Raw genomic sequence first — 25,151 nt, 5'->3', positions numbered from 1 at the left:
CCTGGCTCCTGGCTTAGGTTCAGTTCAGATTCAGCCATGGTGGAGTGAAAAGAGTACATGAAAGATCTTGCTGTTTCTCTGTCTCTGTAAATCTGTCTCTCCCCAAAAATAAATGAATCTTTTTAAAAAGATGGGTAACAAGTAATTTGTTCTCCACAGAAGCCCCCTGTGCTATATCTTACAGATCCCTATTTGATCCACAAAATTTAAAGGAAAAAGTTAATTTCTTTGCAAAATTGGAAGGTCAAAATACATACTGTCTTATTGGGGATTTGGGGGTCCTGATTAGGAATAATAAGTTGAACATGATACTACAGTTTGATTTATTCCAGGAAGGGCATGACAAATAAGTAAAGATAACCTATGTTCTAAGTTTGTTTTCTAGTAATATGAGAGTAGGTACTTGCATGATAGCCTACTGCCTAAAGCTTCACCTTCACATGCTAGGATTCCATATGGGCATGGGTCTGTATCCTGGCTGCTTTGCCTACCATCCGGTTCCCTGCTTGTGGCTTGGCAAAGCAGTGGAGGATGGCACAATGCCTTGGGACCATGCACCCCCGTAGAAGATGCGAAAGAATTCTTGGCTTCGGATTAACTCAGCTCTTGCCAATGCAGCCACCTGTGGAATGAAACAGTGGAGAGATCTTTCTGTCTGTCTCTTCTTTTTCACTGTGATCTCTTTTCCATTTAAGGTAACTCAGAGAGAGAGACAGAGAGAGACAATCCTTAGACAATTCAAACTAGCCAATTGTGCAGAGCAATAAGGAGGTCTGAGTGAAAATCCTGGAGGTAGAGAGCTTGGTTTCCTGGGGTAAGAACTGCTGAAACCTCCTTCATAACATTTTCATGCCAATTTCCATCAAATCTATAATGCACACTCCTTTGTGTCCTGGTCTTCATCCATACCATGGGCAACATACCCATTACCCACCCATGTCACCTGCCTTGGCAGAAACGCCCAGTCCTCTGCCCCATATCTCACACACTTACCTTTCTTACTGACAGAATTTCTGAAAACCCTAAAGGAAATTAACAGACCTTCTAATAAATTATTTTTCTTTTCCCTCACATTATGTGGAGGAAAATAGACTTTAATTGATAATGAGTAAGAGTGTGCATACTGAGAGGGTCAAAAGTTTGTGGCCAATTTTAAGCAAACAGATGATAACTACTCCTTGAGAGATGATAACTACTCACATGATTCTACAAGGTAGAAGAGAATGCACAAGAATGTTTGTGAATCACAGGATTCTTGGAGAGTTAAGCTGGAGTAAGCTTTTTCTACCTGGCAATGTTAATGATCAATTGGCACTAACCTGATGATGCAGAGCCTCTGATAGTTGAAGATTTCTCCAGAAGCAAATACATGAAGTGCTTGCAAAAGCTGTGAGGAGCACTTGGGTTTCCTTCTCTCCTTCCTGCTATCTCACTAAGGAAAGTTTCTTTTTGTTTTTTCATCTTATGAATGATGGGATGGTATGTGTTGTGACTAATCCCACCTTTGTGCAGCACATGGTGTGTCTTTCTGTGTTGTGACGATTCAGTCACTTTCCCACTGCACTCTAGTTCTCTATTTGATCATCAAAATGAAATATCAGTAATGTTTCCCTTGATTTGGTGATGATGGGGGTCAAGAATTGGATCTGGATTTTTCATGTTGGCACTGTGGACACAAGTATCTCAGCCACCACCTGTTACCTCCCAGATTGTTGTAAGAAGAATATTGGATTAGTTGTGGCAGTTGGGCTGTGTTATCAGCACTCTAGTATTGGATACGGGAGCCTTCTGCTGCCAGGATCATCCAGAAAGTTATTTTTATAAATAAACATTTAAACCTCCTAGGCAATATTCAAAAATTAAAAACAAAGAAACACTTTCCACAGAAAATCCATAATTTTTTACAGGAATATCAAGAGCCCCCAGAATATAAATGATAATTTACACACAGCTACCCTTTAGAATCTGTGCAAATAGAAATGTCATTCCAGGCAGTACATGCAAGCTCACAGGGCCCCTACTTTCTATGAGGTCTTATCGAGGGTAAGACATGTTCTTGGGAGTGGGAAACTTCCTGAAATGTTCACGTGCAAACACACACACACACACATACATATACACCCACCACTTCTTACCCATAAATAATTGAAACTAAATTGTTGACCTTCAGGCAGGAAAGGTTTCTCTTTCTATGTCCACCCACCCCTAAGGCAGTATAGTTGATGAAAGTAGACAATGAGTGCGTGAGTACAAAGCTATTATCACTCTACTTTTATAGGATTAAATGTGGAGAATGGGATATCCAGATTAACCCTACCGGCAGACTCTTCCTCCCAAAGTCAGTGTGACTCAGTGACATTTGTAAAGGTTGCTCCTTGCTCTGTGTGCCAAGTTTCAAACGTGTTATTAAGGAGAGAGTCCAATGAGAAAAGAGAGGACCTTGAAGCCCTCTCTCTGAAGCAATGCATCTTATCAGAAACAGTGAATGAAATAACAACTTAAGTGTTCCAGCAAAACAGGTAAGGATCATTTTGAACAAGCAAATAGTTTTATGACAGATATAAAAGCAATAACAGGCAAAGTAGCTTGTCGGACAGAGAGTGCCAAAGATAAAAATAAGGAGAGTTCTTTTAGGAATAGACAAATGTCAAAAGCTTCCAAAAACCACTGTCTTACACACACACACACACACACGTGCAGAGTCCAAATTTTGCGGAATTCAATGAATTTTATTCTACTTATGCCTTTTCAAATGATCAAAAATAATAAGGGTAAGCCTGCAATTTTTGATGTTTCACAGCTGTGTTGACTAACAAAAAGATCCTACAGACAAGTTCTTGCCCGTGCAGTTGAAGCCCAGAATGTGATGCCATCACCTAACACTGGCATCTGATATTGGAGTGTCAGATGGAGTCCTGGCTATTTTGCTTCTAATGAAGCTTTTGAATATGCACCTGGGAAGGCAATGGAATGCAGGCTGAGTATCTGGGCCTCTATGAGACAATTAGAAGACTAGTATAGAGTTCCTAGCTCCAGATTTCAGCCTGTCCCAAACATGACTGCTGTAGTTACTATGAACAATCTCACTTAAAACACACAAAAAGAATATACCAGGAAAAGAAGCAGAAATCCATACCATGAGTTGAAAAACAAAGCTTAAAACCTAACTGCAAAAGATTAAAAAAAAAAAGAATTACACATTTATAAAATGATTGAAGTGTGCCAATTACATAATAATATGATATTCTAAGCAATATTTCAATTCATGTAATGAAATACTACTAATAATTAATAAATGGAAATTCATATTCTTTTTTTTTTTAAGATTTATTTTTATTATTTTTTCATTGGAAAGGCGGATATACAGAGAGGAGAGACAGAGAGGAAGATCTTCCGTCCGATGATTCACTCCCCAAGTGAGCGCAACGGGCCGATACTATGCCGATCCGAAGCCCGGAGCCTCTTCAGGGTCTCCCACGCGGGTGCAGGGTCCCAAAGCTTTGGGCCGTCCTCGACTGCTTTCCCAGGCCACAGGCAGGGAGCTGGAAGGGAAGCGGGGCTGCCGGGATTAGAACCGGCGCCCATATGGGATCCCGGGCGTGCAAGGCGAGGACTTAGCCACTTGCGCCACCGCGCCGGGCCCGTAATTCATATTCTATCTTGACAGACTGGAAGGCTCTCAATAGTAATTGAAATGCGCAATTGAAATGTGCAAATATGTGTAAAGTTTGAATAACATGTTTCAAAAAATTTCTTTACAGAATTAACATGTTGGTTCTCAAAATTTACAGAAATAAGCACAAGATAAAGAAATAGTCAAAACTATCTGCTAAAACATTACAAATGGAGGATTTACACTCCCTAATTTCAAATCCAATAAATTCATGCTAATTAGGAGAGCATGATATAGAAATACCGAGTTGTATAGATTGACAAATAATACCCAAAGTGATTTACGGATTAATTATAGTTTTTGTGTAAATAAAAAAAAATCTTCATAGCACTGAACAAACAATCCTAAAATTGGTGTAAAATCACAAAAGATCTTGAATAGCCAAAGCAGTTCTGTGGAAAAATAACAATGCATGATGCTTCACTTTATTCAACTTAAAAACATACCAGAAAGCTGTAGTAAGCAAATAACATGAGACTGCCATAAAAACAGATGCACATGCCAATGTGAAACAGTGGAGACGCAAAGTGGCACACCTAGAGCCAAGTGATTTTTCTAACAGAAAAAAACATCTCTTCAGTGAATGGTGTTGGAGGTTGCTGTGGGAGTGGCTTTGTGGGTGCTTGATGGGACCTTGAAACCCCTCCCCTCAGGCCTCCAGCTGCACTTCCTGTTATTTGTGAATAACAGGGCCTGCTGTCTGGAGAGTTCACCACTTGGTGTCCTCAGTGAAGCTGTAGCTGTGGTCTTTCCATCGCATGGTGTCTTCAGTAACATCGTAGCTCTGGCCATTTCTCCAGTGCCAGTTCCCTATGTGCACTGTGTTTGGATTGCCTCAGCTTCTCCAGACAGTTTAGAGGTTGTCCTGCATGAAAGGGTAAACTTTGTATTCTTCTTTTTTTTTTTTTTTTTTTAATTTATTGTTGCTTACATTGTATTATGTAGTACAGTTTTATAGGCGCTGGGGGTTCCCCCCACCCCTCCCACACCCCTCCCCCCATGGTGGATTCCTCCACCTTGTTGCATAACCATAACCATAGTTCAAGTTCAGTTGAGATTCATTGCTTGCAAACACATGCCCAGCATAAAGTTCAGCGTCCCATTGTCCAGATAAGTTCAGTGGCCTCTTGGGGAGACCTTCTATGGTCTGAAGATAGGTCCAACAGAGTAAAGATCCGGTCAGTTGAAAGCCCCAACAAGGCCTCAGTATCAATATACAACATTATGGAATTAATTGACATAGTATTGGGTAAACAATATGTTAAAAATAATGCAAGTTCCATTCTTCGAAACATCTGGGTTGAGACAGTATCAATGACAGGTTCAAAAAATAACAAACAACCAAACAAAAAATTACAGGTTAAATCAAGGCAAACATGTGGTATCTAATCTTTTGGGATTCGCTCATTTCCCTTAGCATTATAGTTTCCAGTTGTGCCCATTTAGCCACAAAGAACTGCATTTTGTTTTTTTTAATAGCTGAGTAGTATTCCATGGAGTAGATGAACCAAAGCTTTCTTATCCAATCTTCTGCTGATGGGCATTTCGGTTGCTTCCATGTTTTTGCAATTACTGATTGTGCTGCAATGAACATAGGGATGCATGTTGGTTTGTCGTAAAACAGGTGTTTTGGATATATTCCTAGGAGTGCTATTGCTGGGTCATATGGTATGCATATTTTGAGTTGTTTGAGTGTTCTCCAGACTGATTTCCATAAAGGCTGTACCAATTTGCAGCTCCACCAGCAGTGGAGTAGGGTTCCCTTTTCCCCGCATCCTCGCCAGCAAGCGTCGTTGGTGTTCTTGTTTATGTGGGCCAATCTTACTGGTGTTAGGTGGTACCTCATCGATGTTTTAATTTGGATTTCCCTTATTGCTAGGGAGCTGGAACATTTTTTCATATGTTTGTTTGCCATTTGGACTTGTTCCTTTGTGAAATGTTTGCCCATTTCCCGTGCCCATTTCTTGAGTAGTTTGTTTGTTTTGGTTTTTTGGTTGTTTTGAAGTTCTTTGTATATCCTGGAAATTAGCCCCCTATCGCCTATATCGTGTAAGTTACTATACAATGAATACATTTGCATCAAGTTTCCTCTGGAGAATTGGTGTGAATGATACGTATTGCCAAGAATTGTGGAGTTAGACTTGAGCCTTTAGGTATTAACTTAATCTACAATATTGGAAATGGGGAGGAGAGGATTGCCAAGCCATAATGCAGTTCAGAACATTTCAGTTTTCAATTGCACCAGAGCTGTTCAACAATTGAGAACTATTCCATGGATCTCCTGCAACAAGAAGCCGTGAGGCAACTAGAGAAGCAGTTCACTGTTGTAAGAGAGCAGATTTTGGCAGAAACGATGAAACAAATTCAGCAGGAAAAAACCACTGGGCATGAGGGAGACTTGAACAAAGAAGACAGGGAGCTTGCCACAAAAAAAAAAAAAAAGAAAAAAGAAAAAAAAAGTGTATCAGGCATGGATTATTTGAGGAAAACCAGATGAAGAAAAATTGGATGATCCAAAAGTTATTTATGACATAGAGGTGTTTTCCATAAAGAAAGTGTGATTGTATCCCTGGGACACAAAGTCAACTGATGAGTTCTCATATAAGACACAGGCTAGAAGCATTTCTCTCGGTATTTCAGATGGTTGCAGGGGCTGAAGGACTCAAAGCATTCTCAGCTGTTTTTCCAGTCCATTAAGAAGGAAGCTGGATCAGAAGCGGAATAGTTGGCACTAGAACCTGTGGCCATATGGGATGTCAGCACTGTGGGTGGAGGATAGGAAAAGGCAGGAGTCACTCTGTTTGGGCATGTGCATGGCATAGTTCCCAAAGGGGTTTAGTTAAATGTATTACATAATGTATTGTAAAAAATAATAATTCTTACTAGCATTTGTCTCTTTTCAGTCGACTGCATCAACTCTATTGAAATGTTTTAGTTGGTTTGTGATGGAAGAGACTGTCCTCCTGAGGGATGGAAGACTGGGAAGACCTTTGCAGTAGAGTGAGTTGTGGTGTTTTTCTTTAGTGATCTGGACAAGAGAAAAATCCTTGTGGCAACATTGGCCTCTATTCGGGTTCCACAGGGCCTTTGAAAAAGTGGCCTAATGATGGGCAGCTACTGATCCTCTGTTAAACTCCATTGGTTCAGATTACAAAAATGTATTGTGTGAGAAGTAATCTATTGCAGTAACTTATCTGAAACCAAATTGAAATAAAAAATACATGAAAGATGACAAAAGGTACAGAGGTTCTTTTTGATTGATTGTAACTTTGGCATTAACACTGTGAAAAGAAAGTAATTTGTATAAGAGGTACAGTTGGAAGTTGTCATTGCAATGTTACTTGTAGGCTGGTACACAGCCATCAGAAAATTCTGCTGTGTCATTTCCTCCTTGTCCAGACTGGACTCTGAGAGCAGTGGAAATGCTACAGGTGTTATCAGAAAGGAGGATGATGTTAATGAGTAACTGCAATAGCACAGTGACATAAGCAGCTTTGGAAAAGACTGAATTTCACCATAGAGTAATAGAATCCCAGCCCATTTTAGCCCACCTCTATTTTGAAATAAGCTTATGCACAAGTGTCTTCCAAGAGAGTAAGGTCGGAGCTCATCAACTTTGAATTCAGTTATTCACCCAACCAGATTTAGGGGGAAGATACAAATCAACTTGCCCAATGGCATGATTCTGTCAATGCCATGCCAGGACTAAAGGGAAAGGTGGTTTGGTTTGTCATCGAGAGTTTTATCTAATTTACACTGAGTGAGCATTGTGATTGTATTCCAGCATATGAGCATGAAAACAAGCAAGTAATGAGAATATTCTACTTACGTCTTGTTTCAGTAACTCATTATTTAATCTCTTCTCATCATTTTCTCATTTGTCATATAGAATGTATTTACCTATGTGATTTTTAGATCTCCTTAGAACTTCAGATGTTGTATAATTTGGCATTTGATCTATATTCTATGCAGATCTCATGAAAAGGAAGTGGGAACCTTGGGACCAATGCTCAGCTGCCTAAGTGATTCCAACAGTGTGACAACATTAGTTACATCAGGGGGAAATCTTAAAAATGAGCAATAACTTTATACTCATTCAACGCAAAATAAACTTAGCACATATATTACAGAAAATGCAGAAATAAAACAAAATTCTTTGTATTTGCTTTAAAGTCATTGGGAAAAGGATAAAGAAAACAATTACTTTTCCAATACACAGTCATACATTATTGTCAGAATTAGCGTATTTATTTCTGTTGTAATTATTTGTGCAGTTGAAGTCCCAACTTACCTGATTTCTGACTAGCTTCCTACTAATGCAATCTTTGGGAGCTTCAGATTCAGATGCACAGCAATAAGTGAGATATTTAGTTGGCTAGACTTTTTGATTTGGACTAGCTAGCTTAATCTTGCTTAGAGGAAGTCTGTTCTGTTGGATCTATGTGTATTCTTTAAAATGACATTCGGTTTATAATCTATCAAATTAGTGCTTAAAAGTGGCCTATAATTTGATCCTTTACCAATCCAATGTGCAGATTATACTGTACTTTAATGATGCAAAAAATTTGTATTCAAGACAAAATATGCTTTGAATTTTACTTTGAATAATGACCTTTCCTGGGACACATGGTGTATCACATTAATTTTCTAATGATGCTGGATAAAGGCATCCAGCCACAGCTTCAACTCAGTCTATTACTAAGAGAGTATGTAACCAAGACACATTACTAAACTGTAACATTTTGCTTGTTTATTAGTCCAATTGTGTTACTTTAACCAAATACCAATAAGAAGATTTTACTCTGGAGTTTATAGTAGCCGCCATGGTATATGTGAAAGAATGACCATGTGGTGAGCAAAGAAGCAGAGAGAAAACCATTAATTCAAATGTAAACCCTAGTTAACCCTCTTGTAAAAGGGCAGGCTTCCAGTAAGCTAAATACCTTCCATCATGCCCACCTCTTAGGCAACATAATTAAATAAAATGTACATAGTTAATCCATCAACTATTAGTATTAAGTCATCAGAGTTTAAACAGCTGTATGAATTTTGGGGACAAAAATTCCTGTGTAATGTATGCAAATATATTAAGTATATTAAATACACTTTCCACTTACAATGATTTCAACCAATAATGTGTTTACTGAGATGTAATCCCATCATCAATTTGTGAGTATTTGCAATTGTAAGTCTATTATTGATTGAATTGAGAAATCTAATGTTTAACATGGTTGATTAGCTTTTCAATCCATGATTCATTCAGATTTTGCATTCATTGTCTTTTGCTGCTAACTTCCTTAATGTAGAAAAATAACAACGTATGAAAACATTCTGTTTCATATATAAAACATTGCAAGACAAGAGTATGGAGCCCAGAGAGATGGGCAAACAAATGAAAACAATGAAGTCCAAATAAAGAGTTATAAATTAGTCATAAGTCCTGATCAGTGAAACTTAGTTTGGGAATAGGATCAATTATTATAAAGAGACCCAAGCTGAGAGTCAGAATAAAATGTAATTAGAATTGAGAAAAATACTGTGACATTTAGTACATAAACAACTTCCTCACCCCAATTTAACTCCATTTAGCTGCAACTGCACCACAAACAAAACCACCAGGTCCCTTCTACTCATAGCCTCCATTTCAACTTTCTGAGATCAGTCAATCCCCACCAGCAGAGAAGCTATCAGATTCCTGTCTTTTTCTCAAGCTCAACTGTTTTTGTTCTTCTCTGGGCTAAATTAATAAAGGTGTGAACAAGAAAAAAAAAAAGAAAAAAATATGTTTATTCAAATGCATGGTAAAAAAATTCATTCGGTTTCCTCTTTGCCTTTCCACCACATTATCACAGCAGTTCAACTGGAGGTAAGTGCAAACTAGAGCCCACACAAAAGAAAAGAAAATATGATAGAATCTTCTTCCATAAAGACACAGTCTTTTTTTTTCTTTCACCCTTTTTAAGATTTATTTATTTTCATCGGAGAGGCAGATTCACAAAGGAAAGACAGAGAAGTAGCTTCCATCTGCTGGTTCACTTCCCAAATGGCTGCAAAGGCTGGAGCTCAGCCGAGACAAAGCCAGGAGCCAGGGACTTCTAAGTACCTCTCCTGGGTGCAAGGTACCAAGGCTTTGGCCATCCTTCTTTGTTTCTTAGGCCACAATCAGGAAGCTGGATTGGAAGTGACGTGGCCAGAACGACAACCAGCACCAACATGGGATGCCATGCTTGAAAGTGGAAGATTAGCCAGTTGAGCCATTTGGCAAGGCTCTACTGTCACAGTCTTAGCACAGAGATTGTACTGAGATAGCACAGTCAGAATTAAAACTATCGATTAGACATTGTTCAGCTGAAGCATAGAATAGTGATTTCATGTTGGGAGAAGCCAGATGAAACTAAAATATAGATAGTGTTCCAGCAGGGATGCTGCTTATAGATTTGTGCCTTGTCCTTGACCCAAGCCACATGTAATTCCCACAGTGGGAAAACCTATGAAAACATGAAACAATTTAATACTTGCATAGGACTAGAGGAATAAAAACTTGAACTATACTGAAGGGACAAAAGATGAAATTTCATAGGAATTATTTCTGGTGTAATAACCTGCTAAAAAAGGTGTGAAATGGTAATAAAGATACAGTGAAAAAATGAGTTGTGAAGCTTGAACTGTGAATCATATATACGTGAGTTACATTTCATGAAAGCTTTTATGCACATGCACACACAAGATCCCTTGAATCACATTTTAAAAGAAATGTGGATTAGCTGTTTAATTAATTGCAGCCTTGATTCAGCAAGACTGCAGATCAGATCATGTCTTTCTTGATATTGCTCTTGGCATTAATTATAAAAGCTCATTTGTGAAATTATTGACACACAAATCATCTTATTTTTTTTTTTCAAAATGCCATCCAGGTGCACGAACTGTGATTGTTTATCTGGTGGATTTACTTTGACCAGCACCAGTTACAAATTAACTACTTGATTAGTTTTTGCATTACTCATGCATATAAGTATGTGTAGTGAAATAAAGGAACAGCAACTGGAGACCGTGCCCTGGCTATGAACAGGATGTGTGTGAAGCGTGTGTCTGTTTTGCTGCTGCTGCTACAACTGAGTTCTTTCTTCAGTTCTGGGAGCTGTGGAAAGGTGCTGGTATGGCCTCTGGAGTACAGTCACTGGTTTAATTTAAAGATAATCCTAGGTGAACTTGTGCAGCGAGGACATGAAGTAACTGTGCTGAGGTCTTCAGCTTCTGTTTTAATCGATCCCAACAATGAATCTGGAATTAAATTTGAAACTTTTCCTACATCTTCCACTAAAGATGAAATGGAAGCTTCGTTTGTGAATTCAGTTAATACTGTGATATATGATGTGTCAAGAGATGCATATTGGGAGTATTTTTCACTACTGCAAGAAATATTTTCAGATTATTCTAATATCTATGAAACTCTTTGCAAAGACGTGGTTTTCAACAAGAAACTCATGGCAAAACTTCAGGCTTCAAAGTTCGATATTGTTCTTGCAGATGCCCTGGCCCCCTGTGGGGAGCTGCTGGCTGAGCTGCTGCACATCCCCCTTGTGTACAGTCTCCGCTTCACTCCTGGCTACACGTATGAGAAGTACAGTGGAGGACTTCTGTTTCCTCCATCCTATGTGCCTGTTATTATGTCAGTTTTAAGTGGTAAAATGACATTTATGGAGAGGGTGAAAAATATGCTGTTCATGCTTTATTTTGACTTTTGGTTCCAGACATTTAATGAGAAGAGGTGGGATCAGTTTTGCAGTGAAGCTCTAGGTAAGTCTTTTTACTGGTTTATGTGAACTCCTAACCACCCTGTGACTTTACAGGTGAGTTTGTATGAATGTAAGACCCTGGAAACCTGTGTTTTGTAGATTAAGCAATACATGAAAATATGTTAATTCATTAATCTCACAAATGTTGTGAAACCTTATATTGGAAGATCAGTCAGAAACCTTGCCTATCACTACGATAGGACAATCTATAGCAACTCATGTAGCTACAAAACTACTTAAGTTATCTGTAACTAATGACTTTCCCACCTTTCTCTTTTTATATTATAAAAAGTTGACGGAAACTTTTCTAACATCTTGATGAATAAAAATGTGTAGATTGACTTGTAGCATGTGTGTTTAGTGCAATGATTCATGGACCTTAGGAAAATTATTTGTGCTTGTAGAGATCTACTTTCTTATTTAAAATTGAAGCTTCTAAAAAAAATATTATCTAAAGTGATTCTAAAGTCTGTAAGATACAGAATTATTTGTAGACACAGAAATGTACAAATTGTAGTTTATAAGGTTGCCACATTTTTTTCTCTCAGTCAGTCCTCAAAATAGTTTGTGTGAGGCTTATGTTGTTGAAAAGTACACATGTATATGATCCTTCTCTATTTTTAAATGGCTTTTCCATTTTTTTTTAACGATTTATTTTATTTTTATTAGAAAGGCAGATATACAGAGAGGAGAGACAGAGAGGAAGATCTTCCGCCCAATGATTCACTCCCCAAGTGAGCGCAACGGCCAATACTATGCCGATCCTGAAGCCAGGAGCCTCTTCCGGGTCTCCCACGCGGGTGCAGGGTCCCAAAGCTTTGGGCCGTCCTCGTCTGCTTTCCCAGGCCACAGGCAGGGAGCTGGATGGGAAGCGGGGCTGCCGGGATTAGAACCGGTGCCCATATGGGATCCCGGGCGTGCAAGGCGAGGACCTTAACCACTGTGCCACCGCGCTGGGCCGGCTTTTCCATTTTTAATAAAAGAGATGCAAAAATGGTTAGTAAAAATCTCTACTTCCACAAATTAAATCGTTTGGATATTTTTGGAAATGTTTCTGTACATAAATATTTATGTATGTAAGTATCTTAAATCCCACAGAAGAATAAAAATTGATATCACGTGAAGTGAATATAACCATCCCTGGGGTTCTGAAGCTCTTTGTAAATTCTGGATAATAATCCCCTATCAGTTGTGTAGTGTGTAAAGATGTTTTCTCATTCTGCTGGTTGCTTTGCCACTTTGTTAATTGTTTCCTTTGCTGTACGGAAGATTTTTAGTGTGATGTAGTCCTGTTTGTTTATTTTGTGTTTAATTGTCTGTGCTTTTTGTGTCTTCTCCAAGAAGTCTTTCCCTATTTCTATGTCTTTCTATGCTTTCCTCTAATAGTTTGATGGTTTCTGGTTGTAGATTTCAGTCCTTGATCCATTTAGATCAAGGATTTTTGTATAATGCTACAGGTGTGGGTCTTGCTTCTTAATTCTGCAAGCTGCTATCCAATTGTTCCATCAGCATTTGTTGAAGATAACAAGGCAGTATGTATCTTTACTTCCAAATCAAAGATAGACTCCCAATGAAATTGTTGGACATATCTGACAATGGAATCCTGAACTGTCTAATATTGTCAGTAGCAGCAATGTTGGGGCATACCTAAGTAACAGACTGATGGATTTATGACTGCTTATGAAGGACTATAGCATTGTAATAATATGGGAAAAATCAATAGGGGTGGGAATTTGGGTAGGGGGCAGGGAGAATTCCAGACCCTATGGAATTGCACCATAAAATTCTAAATTAAAAAAAATGTAAAAAAGTGATTATGACCAAAATGAAAGTGAATTTAAAGTTTTCATGGAAAATGATCAGAGACCAAAATGCTAACTTATAAAAAAATAGACTGAATTCTGTTGGGGTTCAATGAATCTGAGTGAGACTCCAAGGCAAATGAAATTATTTTAATTTCTAGTCCAAAGGCAACTTCTTGCAAGCAAGAAGTGCCTCAGATGAAATGTGTGTAGTTTTTACAATAATTATTTATCAGAGAATCAAAAGTTATGTGACAGTGAGCAAGTACATGATTAGGGGCTAGCAGTGACACAAAACAGAAAGCATGCAATAGAAATTTACAATGCATAGGCCTGGGGTCCTGATTATAACACCTCAATGTAGACAGTAATAAAACAGCATGCCTCAAAGGTAGCTGTCTTTCCTGTAAATCTCAAAACTTCAAGATTCTCCCTATCTCCTACCTGCCTCCTGGTGTTTCAGGAAGCAGGAGCTTTTGCTCCTCACAGGATGCAGGTGTCTCTTTGGAGATTCCAGACTTCCAGGAACACAGTCACCTTTACAATTAGCCCTTTCAAATTCTTCAGGAAAAGCTCTGTTTATGATTTTGGTAGGATTTCCTTACTCTGGAAATGAAATTATTCTGTTTACATTTGCTAGTTTTGCAACTTCAGAGATCATTAAAAAGACATGTTTAAATCTATAGTTCTGTATATCAATGACAATGTGACAATACGGAGTTGACATTAGAAATATTCTTTTGCATGTATCTATAAAGTAAATGCTGCATAAACTATGTATATAAATAAGCATTTTTGTTTTATCAGTGTCCAGATACTTCTTACATCATTGGTTGCATAATTCAAATACATCTCAGAAAATCATGCACCATACTACTTGTCATGATTCCCTCATTATCTTCCCCTCTCTTCATGGTTTCTCCTTGCAGGAAGACCTGTTAGATTTGCTGAGCTAATGGGCAAAGCTGATATGTGGCTCATTCGAAGCTATTGGGATATAGAGTTTCCTCGCCCACTCTTACCAAACGTTAAATTTGTTGGGGGTCTCCACTGTAAGCCTGCCAAACCTCTGCCTAAGGTAAAAATGACACTGCTTTGCTTATTTCACTTAGCACTCTCAGTGGAAATGACTCTGTATTTTTCCTTCAACTCATTTGACTCCTAGTAATAGATACTAGAATTAGGATAAAATATCCTGCCAACCAGAAGGTGACAACAGAGAATCCCACAATGAACACAGAAAATTTGAATTAGAAAATAATGCCAGTCTCTAGGAAATGAAGTTGTCTTGTATATTTGCAAACCATCACAAGTATCCAGATTTCATTGTCATTATAAAATAACAGAATATCTAGAAAATGTTGATAATATAGTCAGTTACATTAAGATCTCCATTATTCAAAATATAAAAAATTATTGCTATTAAATCAGTGTATATTTATGGGTATATACAGAAGCAAAGTATTCATATTTTCCAATCTTCCCAACACCATCAGTTAACTTTTGAAAAATAGACAATAAAACCAGCATATAAATGTTTTTGCAAAATGAATAACAATGTTCAAAAGTAATATAGTAGAGAACATAAAGCTGTCCTAAAATTACTAGTAATAAAAGAGGTGATTGATATTCAGGAATAGGGTAGGGATGAAGAAAGAGAATGTAAGACAGCAAAAGACAAACGTGGAATTTAGTTCACTGAAATATGTGCAGTTGAGTGAAGAGGCTGATTTTGCTAGAGAAGTAATTTGGTATTATGCAATATCAAGCAGCTTAAAACACAGCATAAATTTGTTAGTTTGGGAACCAGAGGAAAGAGTTGATCAATTGAGAGATATGATCAGATTCTCTCCAATGGGAATTTTTAAAAAAATTATTTATTTTTGATGATGTTTACACAGTTATTTAGGATGGGAAGGATCGAGGTTCAGGGGAAAGTGAGTGTGGTCATTGTTACCAAATTTTCTATTTCTCCTTCCTGTTTCTGGGGAAAGGGAGGAGAGAAGAGGAAAAGCTAACTCAGCTTCCCCACCATCCAAATACCTGGGGATGGGGAATGGCCACCCAATATCAACTCAGGGTCCTGATGTGGCATGCACTCCAAGGGTTCCACCCAGGTGGGTTCAATAGTTCTAAATGCTATCGATCTGGTTGACCCAAGGATGAGGAAACCCTCCCATGTCCTTTGGCTGACACAGTTGACCTTACAGTCACCATTCCTCCAGATTTTGTTGTCATTGTTTGACTGGAGTAGTTGTTTAATTTGTTCTGTTCTCCTTGCTCTGTTATAGTACTAAATGTGCTATGGAATTATCAATGGGATGCTATATCTTCCATGTTTAGCATGGCCTTTATTTATTTATTTACTTATTTATTTATATTATTGGAAGGGCAGATATACAGAGGGAAGAAGGGATAAAGATCTTTCCTCCAGTGTTTCATTCCCCAAGTGTCTATAATGGCCAGAGTTGAGCTGATCTGAAGCCAGAAGTCTGGATCTTCTTCCGGGTCTCCCACACGGGTGCAGGGTTCCAAAGTTTTGGGCTGTCCTTGACTGCTTTCCCTGGCAACAAGCAGGGAGCTGTATGGGAAACGGGACCGCCAGGACATGATCTGGTGCCCATATGGGATCCTGGCACATGCCAGGGGAGGACCTTAGCTACTTGGTTAGCATGCTGGGCCTAAATGATATTTGTAATTTACTTTCTTATTACAGCATCATACTATTGACAGGAAATTATTGAAATCCAACATATTTTTTGAATGCATTTTTTTTCCAGCTCTACGTGATAAATTTCATTGGCTCAAAGGCTGAGGTAATATTAGCAAAAGTTGCATACAACACATCTATTCTTAATACATTTTTGTTCCTTGAATATAGAGGAAGTGACACTGTTTGTTGGTGAGGGGGGAGGAGAAAGGCAAACCAGAATGATGGGAGAGCTGCAATGATAATAATTAAGTGTACTTATTGTTATTCAGTTGCACAAAAAAGGTTTTAAGTCAAGTCTGATTATGAAGTCTGTGTTCTTAGCAATGCTTAACATATCTTTATCATCCCAAGCAGCTTGTTTATCCATTATTTGTTAAAATCTCAGATTGTCTGTACCATTGAAAAAGAAAAAAAATGACAGATATCCTCCACTGACTTGAAAATATTTAAGAACATTTGTTTTTTAAGACACATAAATGAAACTACACAGCAGAAAGTAATTAAGATAAGAAAAATCAATGTTTATAGCAATTATTTATGAAAATAATAATTGAAAATGGCCTAAAGTTAATATTAAAGAATGAATATATAATCATAGAATTACATACAGAATTACAAGTTTTTGAATAAAAACCTTTAGTGACATTTAATCAGCCATCCTAGGGAGTTTAGTTAGAAATAGCAACAAAGAAGGTACACGAAATAATATCATGTTTTCTCTGTAACACAAATGATATATTTAAACAATATCATACATTACAGGTGTTCTCTATCCTATCGCAGGACATAACATTTCAATTATGAAAGAATCAGAATGTCAACACAACAGTAGCCCAACACTGTGACCATGATAAATAGGACCAGCTATTATAAAAAAGGGTAAAATGGAAAATATTGTCAGACATGTATTTTACCTGAGCCATCACTCTAGTATTTTATGATAGTAGGAGACTTTATTCCTTAGTTAACTGTGCCAGTCTCTTCAACAATGTTTGCTGTCCTGCTGACTTATTTTGATGGATAAAATTCTTTCTTCACAGGAGATGGAAGACTTTGTGCAGAGCTCTGGAGAAGAGGGAGTTGTGGTGTTTTCTCTGGGCTCAATGATCAGTAACATGACAGAAGAGAGGGCCAATGTGATCGCATCAGCCCTTGCCCAGCTTCCACAAAAGGTCAGAAAGAGTGCTCTAATGGTAGACTATTACAGAAATGTCCCACTGTGAAAGCTAGCTAAGCTAAGATGAAAGATAATATTTTTCTGAGATAATGGTTTAAAAACAATTTACTTTTCAGGTGCTGAAATAGCAAAGTGACTATGTGTAACTTGGTATTTATATATGATCAGAAAAGTAAGTATCGAATAAATGCAGGATCAGTTTCACTATCATCATGACATTGCAGGCAGGGATTGAGGAATCATCAAAATCTGCAATTTCATTTGCTTTTTTCTTTGTTGAATTGTTAATAACACTATATGCACTAAGATGGTTATGAAAACTATAATGTGATTGCTAACTGTGGTAGTAAGATATAATTGAGCAGATTTTGAAATCAAGATGTGAGGTGAAAGATGTAGTTTAGGATGCCAATGCAATCTGATTCTTCATCTCTAATTTAGGATTAGTCCTGTTCTAGGTACTGTTGAGAAATCTGTTAGAGAAAAAAAAAATCAAGGTTCATTAGCTCAGACCCCAGGTTAAAAGATAAAGCGTGAAGAGGGAATGTAGACAGAAAGACAAAAAGAGAGAGAGAGAGAGAGAGACAGACAGACAGACAGATGGCTTTCCAGAATTCAAAGCAAAGCAGTGTAAGGGAATGAGTGAATACAGATCCATTCTAAGGATGGACATGAGGCGTTTTACAATGTGGCCCCAATGGACTGTTACTAATTGAATAAATTATTACCTCCTCCAGATTGAGAAAGGAGAAAGAATATAGGAAGAACTCTAGAAGAAGAGTTCATATGTCCCCTCTCTAAAATGTTTGGTACATTCTGATTTTCTAAAATATATGTTAACTTTGATCATCAGATATATATTAGTTTTACAGTAATCTTGTTATTTATCTATTTTGCTGGGGATTTCAAATTACTTCTACCACTCATACAGTCAATTAAATAAGGTGGATTACACTCCCATTTATAAGAATAACTTGGGAATTCCAAAATCAGTACCTTATTTTGGCACCAGGTATATGAATAATCTGACTATAGCAAAAATGAATAATCTTGGCTGTCAAAGATTGCAGTCCATCATGAAGAGTTAAAAATAGTTGAATAAAATTTAGCTTGAAATTTTTCTCAGCCACCATTTTACTGATAACTAACTCCGTGTTCTAATTTAAAGAAGTTTAAAGAAGTTTCCTAATCTAGCAGCAATATTAATTATCTACATTAATTTAAAAAATGCTGCTTAAATTGTGGGTGTTGTGATTCAATTGGTTAAATCTGTTCTTGGAAGGCCCTCTACCTATAATGGAGAATTTATGTTGGAGTACTGCATTTCTCCCTTTCTCTTTCTAAAGGTCTGTTTATTTATTTGAAAGTCATAGTTACAGAGAGAGAGAGAGGGAGTGCCAGAGAGAGAGAGAGATAAATCAAGAAATGAAGAGACACACAGAGAGAAAGGGAGTGAGAGATCTTCCATTCACTGGTTCAGTCCCAAAATGGCCACAGCTGCAGGGGGCCGGGCTAGGCAAAGGCAAGGTCCTGGAAATCCATCCAGATCTCCTACATGGGTATCTACTTACATCAGCCTCTGCTGCTCTGTCAGGCACACAAGCAGGGGATGGATCAGGATCAGAGCAACTGGGACTTTCACAGATGTTTCATTTGGGATGCTAGGGCCACATCTGGAACTTCAACCTGCTACACCATAACACTAGACTCCTGCCTTACTACTGATCCATCTCCCTGATTATGCATAATGGAAGATAATCTCTCAGGTGTGTGAGCACTGCCTCTTTCCACATCGCAAGCTAAAGTGGAAATCCTTATGCTTAGCCCAATCACAGCTGTTGTAGGCATTTGAAGAGCGAGCCAGTGGACAGTATGTCTGCCTCTTTCTGTGTGTCTGCTTTTCAAATAAGGAATTAAGCAAATATATTTAAAAGTTTATATAACTGCTACTGAGTTTTAAAGATTTATTATTATTATTATTATTATTTATTGGAAAGGCAGATATACAGAGAGGAGAGACAGAGAGGAAGATCTCCCGTCTGATGATTCACTCCCCAAGCCAGGAGCCTCTTCCGGGTCTCCCACGCGGGTGCAGGGTCCCAAAACTTTGGGCCATCCTCGACTGCTCTCCCGGGCCACAGGCAGGGAGCTGGAAGGGAAGTGGGGCTGCTGGGATAGAACCGGCGCCCATATGGGATCCCGGTCGTGCAAGGCGAGAACCTTAACCACTTGCGCCACTGCGCCGGGCCCTACAATTTTAGTCCTTAATGATACTATAAAAATTATGAATTTTTCACTCATCATCACACTTAATTAACGCACTATAGTGAGCCCTCTTGGTTATGTTTCATGCCTGCTCAGTTATAAATACTCCTAGAAATTTTATTCTATCCACCTCAATTTTTTGGCAGCTGTAAATAATTAATAACCCCCCTATTCTCCTTTCCTGATCTTTTCTAGGGAAGCCATTTAATTAGGTGGTCTCTCAGCCCCTTTACAACTCTGAAATTCAACTCTGAAATGGATGTATTTTTTTCCACTTAATAGGTTCTGTGGAGATTTGATGGTCGGAAGCCAGATACCTTAGGATCCAACACTCAAATCTATAAATGGATCCCCCAGAATGACCTTCTAGGTAAGACCCTGGAAAAGAAATGCTGTGACATAATGAGTAACAGTCAGTTAAGATAGTAGTAAGAAAGAGTATGACCACTTGTTATTGAGAAATTCAGTATCAAACATCTATAAATTATTATCTAATATTATAAATTAAATGATAATAGTTGACATGTTATTAAGCAGAAATCCCTTGTGTCCATTATCCTTAATTTAAGTAATATTATCTAACACACAGAGTTTCCCAATGCCTTTTTTGCTAAAGGGACACTTGGAAGAAAAGTTCAGGTGTCTCTTTGGACACTTCTGTCCTATGTTGTTGTAAATTGGTTGAAATCCCACTTCTGTTTCTTATTGGAACTTCCTGTTAATGTGCGCCGCAAGAGGTGGCAGGTTCAAGTCTTTGGGTTTCTGTTATCCACAATGCAGACCCAGATTGAGTTCCTACCTTCTGCCTTGATGCTGCCAATCCTTGCTTGTAGGCATTCAGGTAGTGAATCAGCAGATGGACATTATCTCTCTCTGTCCCATATTCTCTGAGTCTGCATTTTGAGTAAATGAACTTCTAAAAATAATCACAACAATTTCCATGTTATCTCTGTTGATGACAATAGTTACTACTTCTGACTTTTCTCTTAATACAGAAATTCAAGTGTTACTAACAAATAGATCTTTGATTATGATCATATATTCATTCAAGTTTATGTCACACATTTCCTTTTTCATGTGGCTTTCACTTACCAATCTGATATACTTAACTGTTTATTTTTCTTAATCTGAAAGCAAACTAAAAGCAGTTTTATGGATATCATCAACTACTCTGCATTTCTCACTGAATTTTTCAGGTTTATTTAACAATTTTACTAAACATCTTTCAACCTAGGGCACCCAAAAACCAAAGCTTTTGTAACTCATGGTGGAACCAATGGCATCTATGAAGCTATCCATTATGGCATCCCTATGGTGGGTCTTCCTTTGTTTGGGGATCAACCTGATAACGTTGCCTACATGATGGCCAAAGGGGCAGCTCTCAGACTGAACTGGAGGACAATGTCAAGTACAGAACTGGCCAATGCCTTGAAGACAGTCATTAATAACCCTTCGTGAGTATCACCTTCCTTAAAACAACATAATATTTATATGTAGTCTTCACAAAAATGTCAAGGGGGCATCACTTTATTTTGAACATGACCATAAGCTTGTTTACCAGTTTTCTTAACTCTGGAAAGCAATAAATAATAAATTATTGTCTCACAATCTTTTTTTAAAATTAAGTTTGGTAAAAGCACTTGTCAGTGAAGATGAAAAATGAAAGGATTAAAGCACAGCATTCAGCAAGCTCACAATGAAGTATGAAAGGGTAAATGCTTTATGAGAACTAGATTACTTTCAACATAATTGTGACTTGCTTCCAGCATGAAAACCACCCCCAAAATTTAATTTTCATAATAAACTATGGTCGGCATCTTTTTTAACGTTTGGTTTTATTATTTTGTTTTATGACACAGTTTGGTAGGCACTGGTGTTCACCCTGCTCTAAGTTTCCTCCCCTCCCCACTGATTTCCTCTTCAGTTTTATGATGGATGTCTTTCATGAACTGTCATAACTTCATCATGCTGCTACTGAAGTGTATCCCAAAGGTGTAGGCATGGACAATGTTGGAGAGTCCAACATCCAACTGTCAGGACATTATCAGCCATTTTTCTTGAAGTCCATTCTTGTACTGTATGCATGGATACCTACAACTCTCTGTCTCCACCTTTGAACATATCACTTTCTGCTACACTTTCATTATGCATCTCCTAAATACTGAACCAGTGTACACAGTCTGCCATAGGGAGAAAAATAGTAAAATTTCACCTACATGAAGAGATACTAATACACACATACATGCATGTACGTGCACGTGCACACACACACACATACATACAAACAACAGGACTAAATTTTAATCTTTCAATATTAGCTCTGAACACAAATGGTCCATGCTCATCAATCAAAAGACAAAAATTAGCAGAATGGATCAAAAAGCAGCATCCGACTATCTTTTGCCTACAACAGATACATATAATCAAGAAAAAGGCAAGGAAACTGAAAGTGAAAGGATGGAAAAAGACATTTCATGTCAGTGAATGAATATTAGATGGTTTCTATGATATAGACTTCACAGTGAAAAACATTAAAAGAGATAAACTGGAGCACGACGTAAGGATAAAGGGAGCCATTCACCAAGAAGAAGTAACAATAATAAATATTTACATGCCAAACACAAATGAATCTAGCCATATGAAAAAATTATTGATGCACTTAAGGGGAGACATAGATGTCAATATAATCATAGTGGGGAGTTTTAGCACCATGTTAACATTGGTAGATCAATGCGACAGAAACTCAGCAAAGAAACAACAGATCTCACACAGACAATAGAATAAATGGACTTAATAGATATATACACAATCCTCCATCCTATAGACATGAAATACACATTTTTTAGAACTGTACATGTAACCTCCAGCATTCACAAGATAGATCACAAAATTATTCTCACTGTCTTCAAAAAACTTGCAATCATACCATATATCTTATCAGACCACCATGGTGTGAAACTAGGGTCCATTTATCTTGGAAGATGAACAACATTCCTCTGTATGAACAATGGGTCAGAGAACAAATGAAAGAAATCAAAAAATTTCTTGAAACAAATTAATATGCAAGTACAACATACCAAAGCTTGCGGGATAATGCGAAGTTAGTGTTAAGAGGTAAATGTATTACAATTGCTGCTTATATCAAGAAACTAGAAACACACCAGACAAACGAGCGAAGTATACATTTGAAGGAACTAGAAAAACAACAGTAAAATCATCCCAAGAGAAATAGAAAACAAGAAATAACCAAAATAAGAGGAAATAAACCAAATAGTGATCAAAATATCAATATATAAAATCAGTGAATCAAAACATTGGTTGTGTGAGAACATAAACAGAATATATAACCCACTGGCCCAACTGACAAACAAATTTTCAAATTAAATCTAATGATAGAGGAGGAGGGAACTATTTAAAAATACAGGTATATTATTTAGCTCACATGTTAATTTTGTTATTTGTGTGGAAGATAAAAATAGTTGATTTCAACAGTCCAATTTGACTTTCACTGATTAATGAATCAAATCTTCAAAAAGAGAAAAATTGATGTCCATAAATTTTCAGTGTATAAGTTAACTTCAGTAATGTTGCTAGTATTATGACTTTCATACCAATGGTAATATGTTTATCTATATGTTTGTGTAATATATATATATATTTATATATATCCATTGAATTCAAATGGAAATTAAACATTGTACAAATATGCTAATAATATTAAAGTTGATACACTTTAAATTACATACATTGTCAAACGTATCACTTCCCTTGTTTGTATAAGCAGCTTTAAAAACACTATTGCTTTTCATTTTTGAATTTGAACATGTCTCTCATTTGAAGATTTAATGCAAAAACAAATGATATAATTATACTATAACTAGCATATGTAATGCTGAGAAATGAAGAAAATATTTAAATTCCTAGACATAGTTAATATATGTGATAATGACACTTTTTGAATAAAAAAGAGTAATTACCTTCATTTCTTTTCCTTCCATGCCATGTTATAGACTTTGATGTTTAGATTTGATCAGAAATATTCTTACTTGAACCCTTTAACTATTTAATTCATCATTTCAATGTTAGGCAAAAATGAAATTACAGATTATCAAAGGAAAACATTAAGCATTCTAGATTCTGAGATCAGAAAAGTAAGAACAATTTGTTTACTAATGACCTATTTTTAGGATAGGAATAATTGAAATTATTCTAAGAATCAAAACACTGTTGCTCACACCACTAAACAAGAAAGGTACTACTCCGAACCCTGCTACCTTGGGATGAAAAGGTTAGGATAAAGAAATGTTTAAAAGTGTGAAGGCATTTCCCATGTCAGAATTCAAAATAAGGCAACTTCATTCTTTGTAATTTTAATTTTTAATTAAATGCTAAAGATGAACTTCCTAATTCCGGTGAATGCTAGCTTTATCAATTTTGCCATGACATGTGTCCAGGCTTTGTCAAAGACTTACCTTTTACATCTAAATTTTGATATTATTTTAAACATTGTATATAAATTTAATTCATAATTCTTACTGTGTAATTCAAGTCCACATAAGCAAAGATATATTTGTGTGTGTGTGTGTGTGTGTGTGTGTGTGTGTGTGTGTGTGTGTGTGTGTGTGTTTTCATCACATTTGGGTTACATAATGATCCAAATTTCTATCATGGAATGTTAGAAATTATTTTTGTCTTCAAATTTTCTCTCTATACATACTGAAATTATATGGGTCCAAAAAAATCTTGTCTACCAAGTAAAATCTGAAATAATCACAGAAGAAAATAACCTTCTCTTCCATGATTAGGTGACATTCATTTCATTAGTTTTATTAATAGTTAACTTATCTATAAGTTTATTTCATTCTATAGTTTGTCATTTATTTTGTTTTTCTTCAGCTACAAAGAGAATGTCATGACATTATCAAGAATTCACCACGATCAGCCCATGAAACCGCTGGATCAAGCCATCTTCTGGATTGAGTATGTCATGCGTCACAAAGGAGCCAAACACTTTCGGGTTGCAGCCCATGACCTCACGTGGTACCAGTACCACTCTCTGGATGTGATTGGGTTCCTGCTGGCCTGTGTGACAATCATTTGTTTCCTTGTCATAAAAACTTGTTTGTTTGTGTGTCAAAAACTTATAGATGTGGGAAAGAAGAAAAAGCAAGATTAGATCTATTTCTTATCCATGGTTAACAAGAAAGAAAGAGAAAGGAATGAAGGAAGGAAGCAAGCAAGGAAGGAAGGAAGGGAGGAAGGAAGAAATGAAGAAAAGAAAGAAAGAAAGAAAGAAAGAAAGAAAGAAAGAAAGAAAGAAAGAAAGAAAGAAAGAAAGAAAGAAAGAAAGAAAGAAAGAAAGAAAGAAAGAAAAGGGGAAAGAAAGAAAGAAAGAAAGAAAGAAAGAAAGAAAGAAAGAAAGAAAGAAAGAAAGAAAGAAAGAAAAGGGGAAAAGGAAAAAAATCCAAGACATACTGGAATATCACATTATTGGTTTAGTGGTGCAGGAAGATTTGGTGCGCATGATCAGAAACAATCCTTCATTTGACTAACATGCAGTAAGCAAAATACATGTATTATATGAAACAGACTCAGATTCTGGTTAATGTTGGCAGGGAACTCAATTCAGACTACAGTAGTATGTAAAACAGTGTCCTGTGTGTAATAACCTCAACATCAGCTACTTATTTTAGAGAAAGAAGAATTAACTATTGCCTAGCAAAGA

The 25,151-nt window shown here is 37.0% G+C and overlaps 1 protein-coding gene across 1 annotated transcript; it reads left to right on the top strand.

Moving 5' to 3' along the window:
- Nucleotides 1–10,743: 10,743 nt before the first annotated feature.
- LOC121147054 (UDP-glucuronosyltransferase 2B16-like) lies at nt 10,744–24,602 on the top strand. Its single transcript, XM_040966748.1, has 6 exons — nt 10,744–11,470; nt 14,201–14,349; nt 17,025–17,156; nt 19,709–19,796; nt 20,661–20,880; nt 24,323–24,602. Exons 1-6 carry the CDS (start codon nt 10,744–10,746, stop codon nt 24,600–24,602), a joined length of 1,596 nt encoding a protein of 531 aa, XP_040822682.1.
- Nucleotides 24,603–25,151: the final 549 nt, after the last annotated feature.

Source organism: Ochotona curzoniae, unplaced genomic scaffold, assembly GCF_017591425.1.
Source record: "Ochotona curzoniae isolate NIBS_2020 unplaced genomic scaffold, NIBS_Ocur_1.0 scaffold_4506, whole genome shotgun sequence".
Classification (NCBI taxonomy): Eukaryota; Metazoa; Chordata; class Mammalia; order Lagomorpha; family Ochotonidae; genus Ochotona; species Ochotona curzoniae.
Note: the sequence above shows the minus strand (reverse complement) of the source record. Positions and strands in the feature narration are given on the sequence as shown.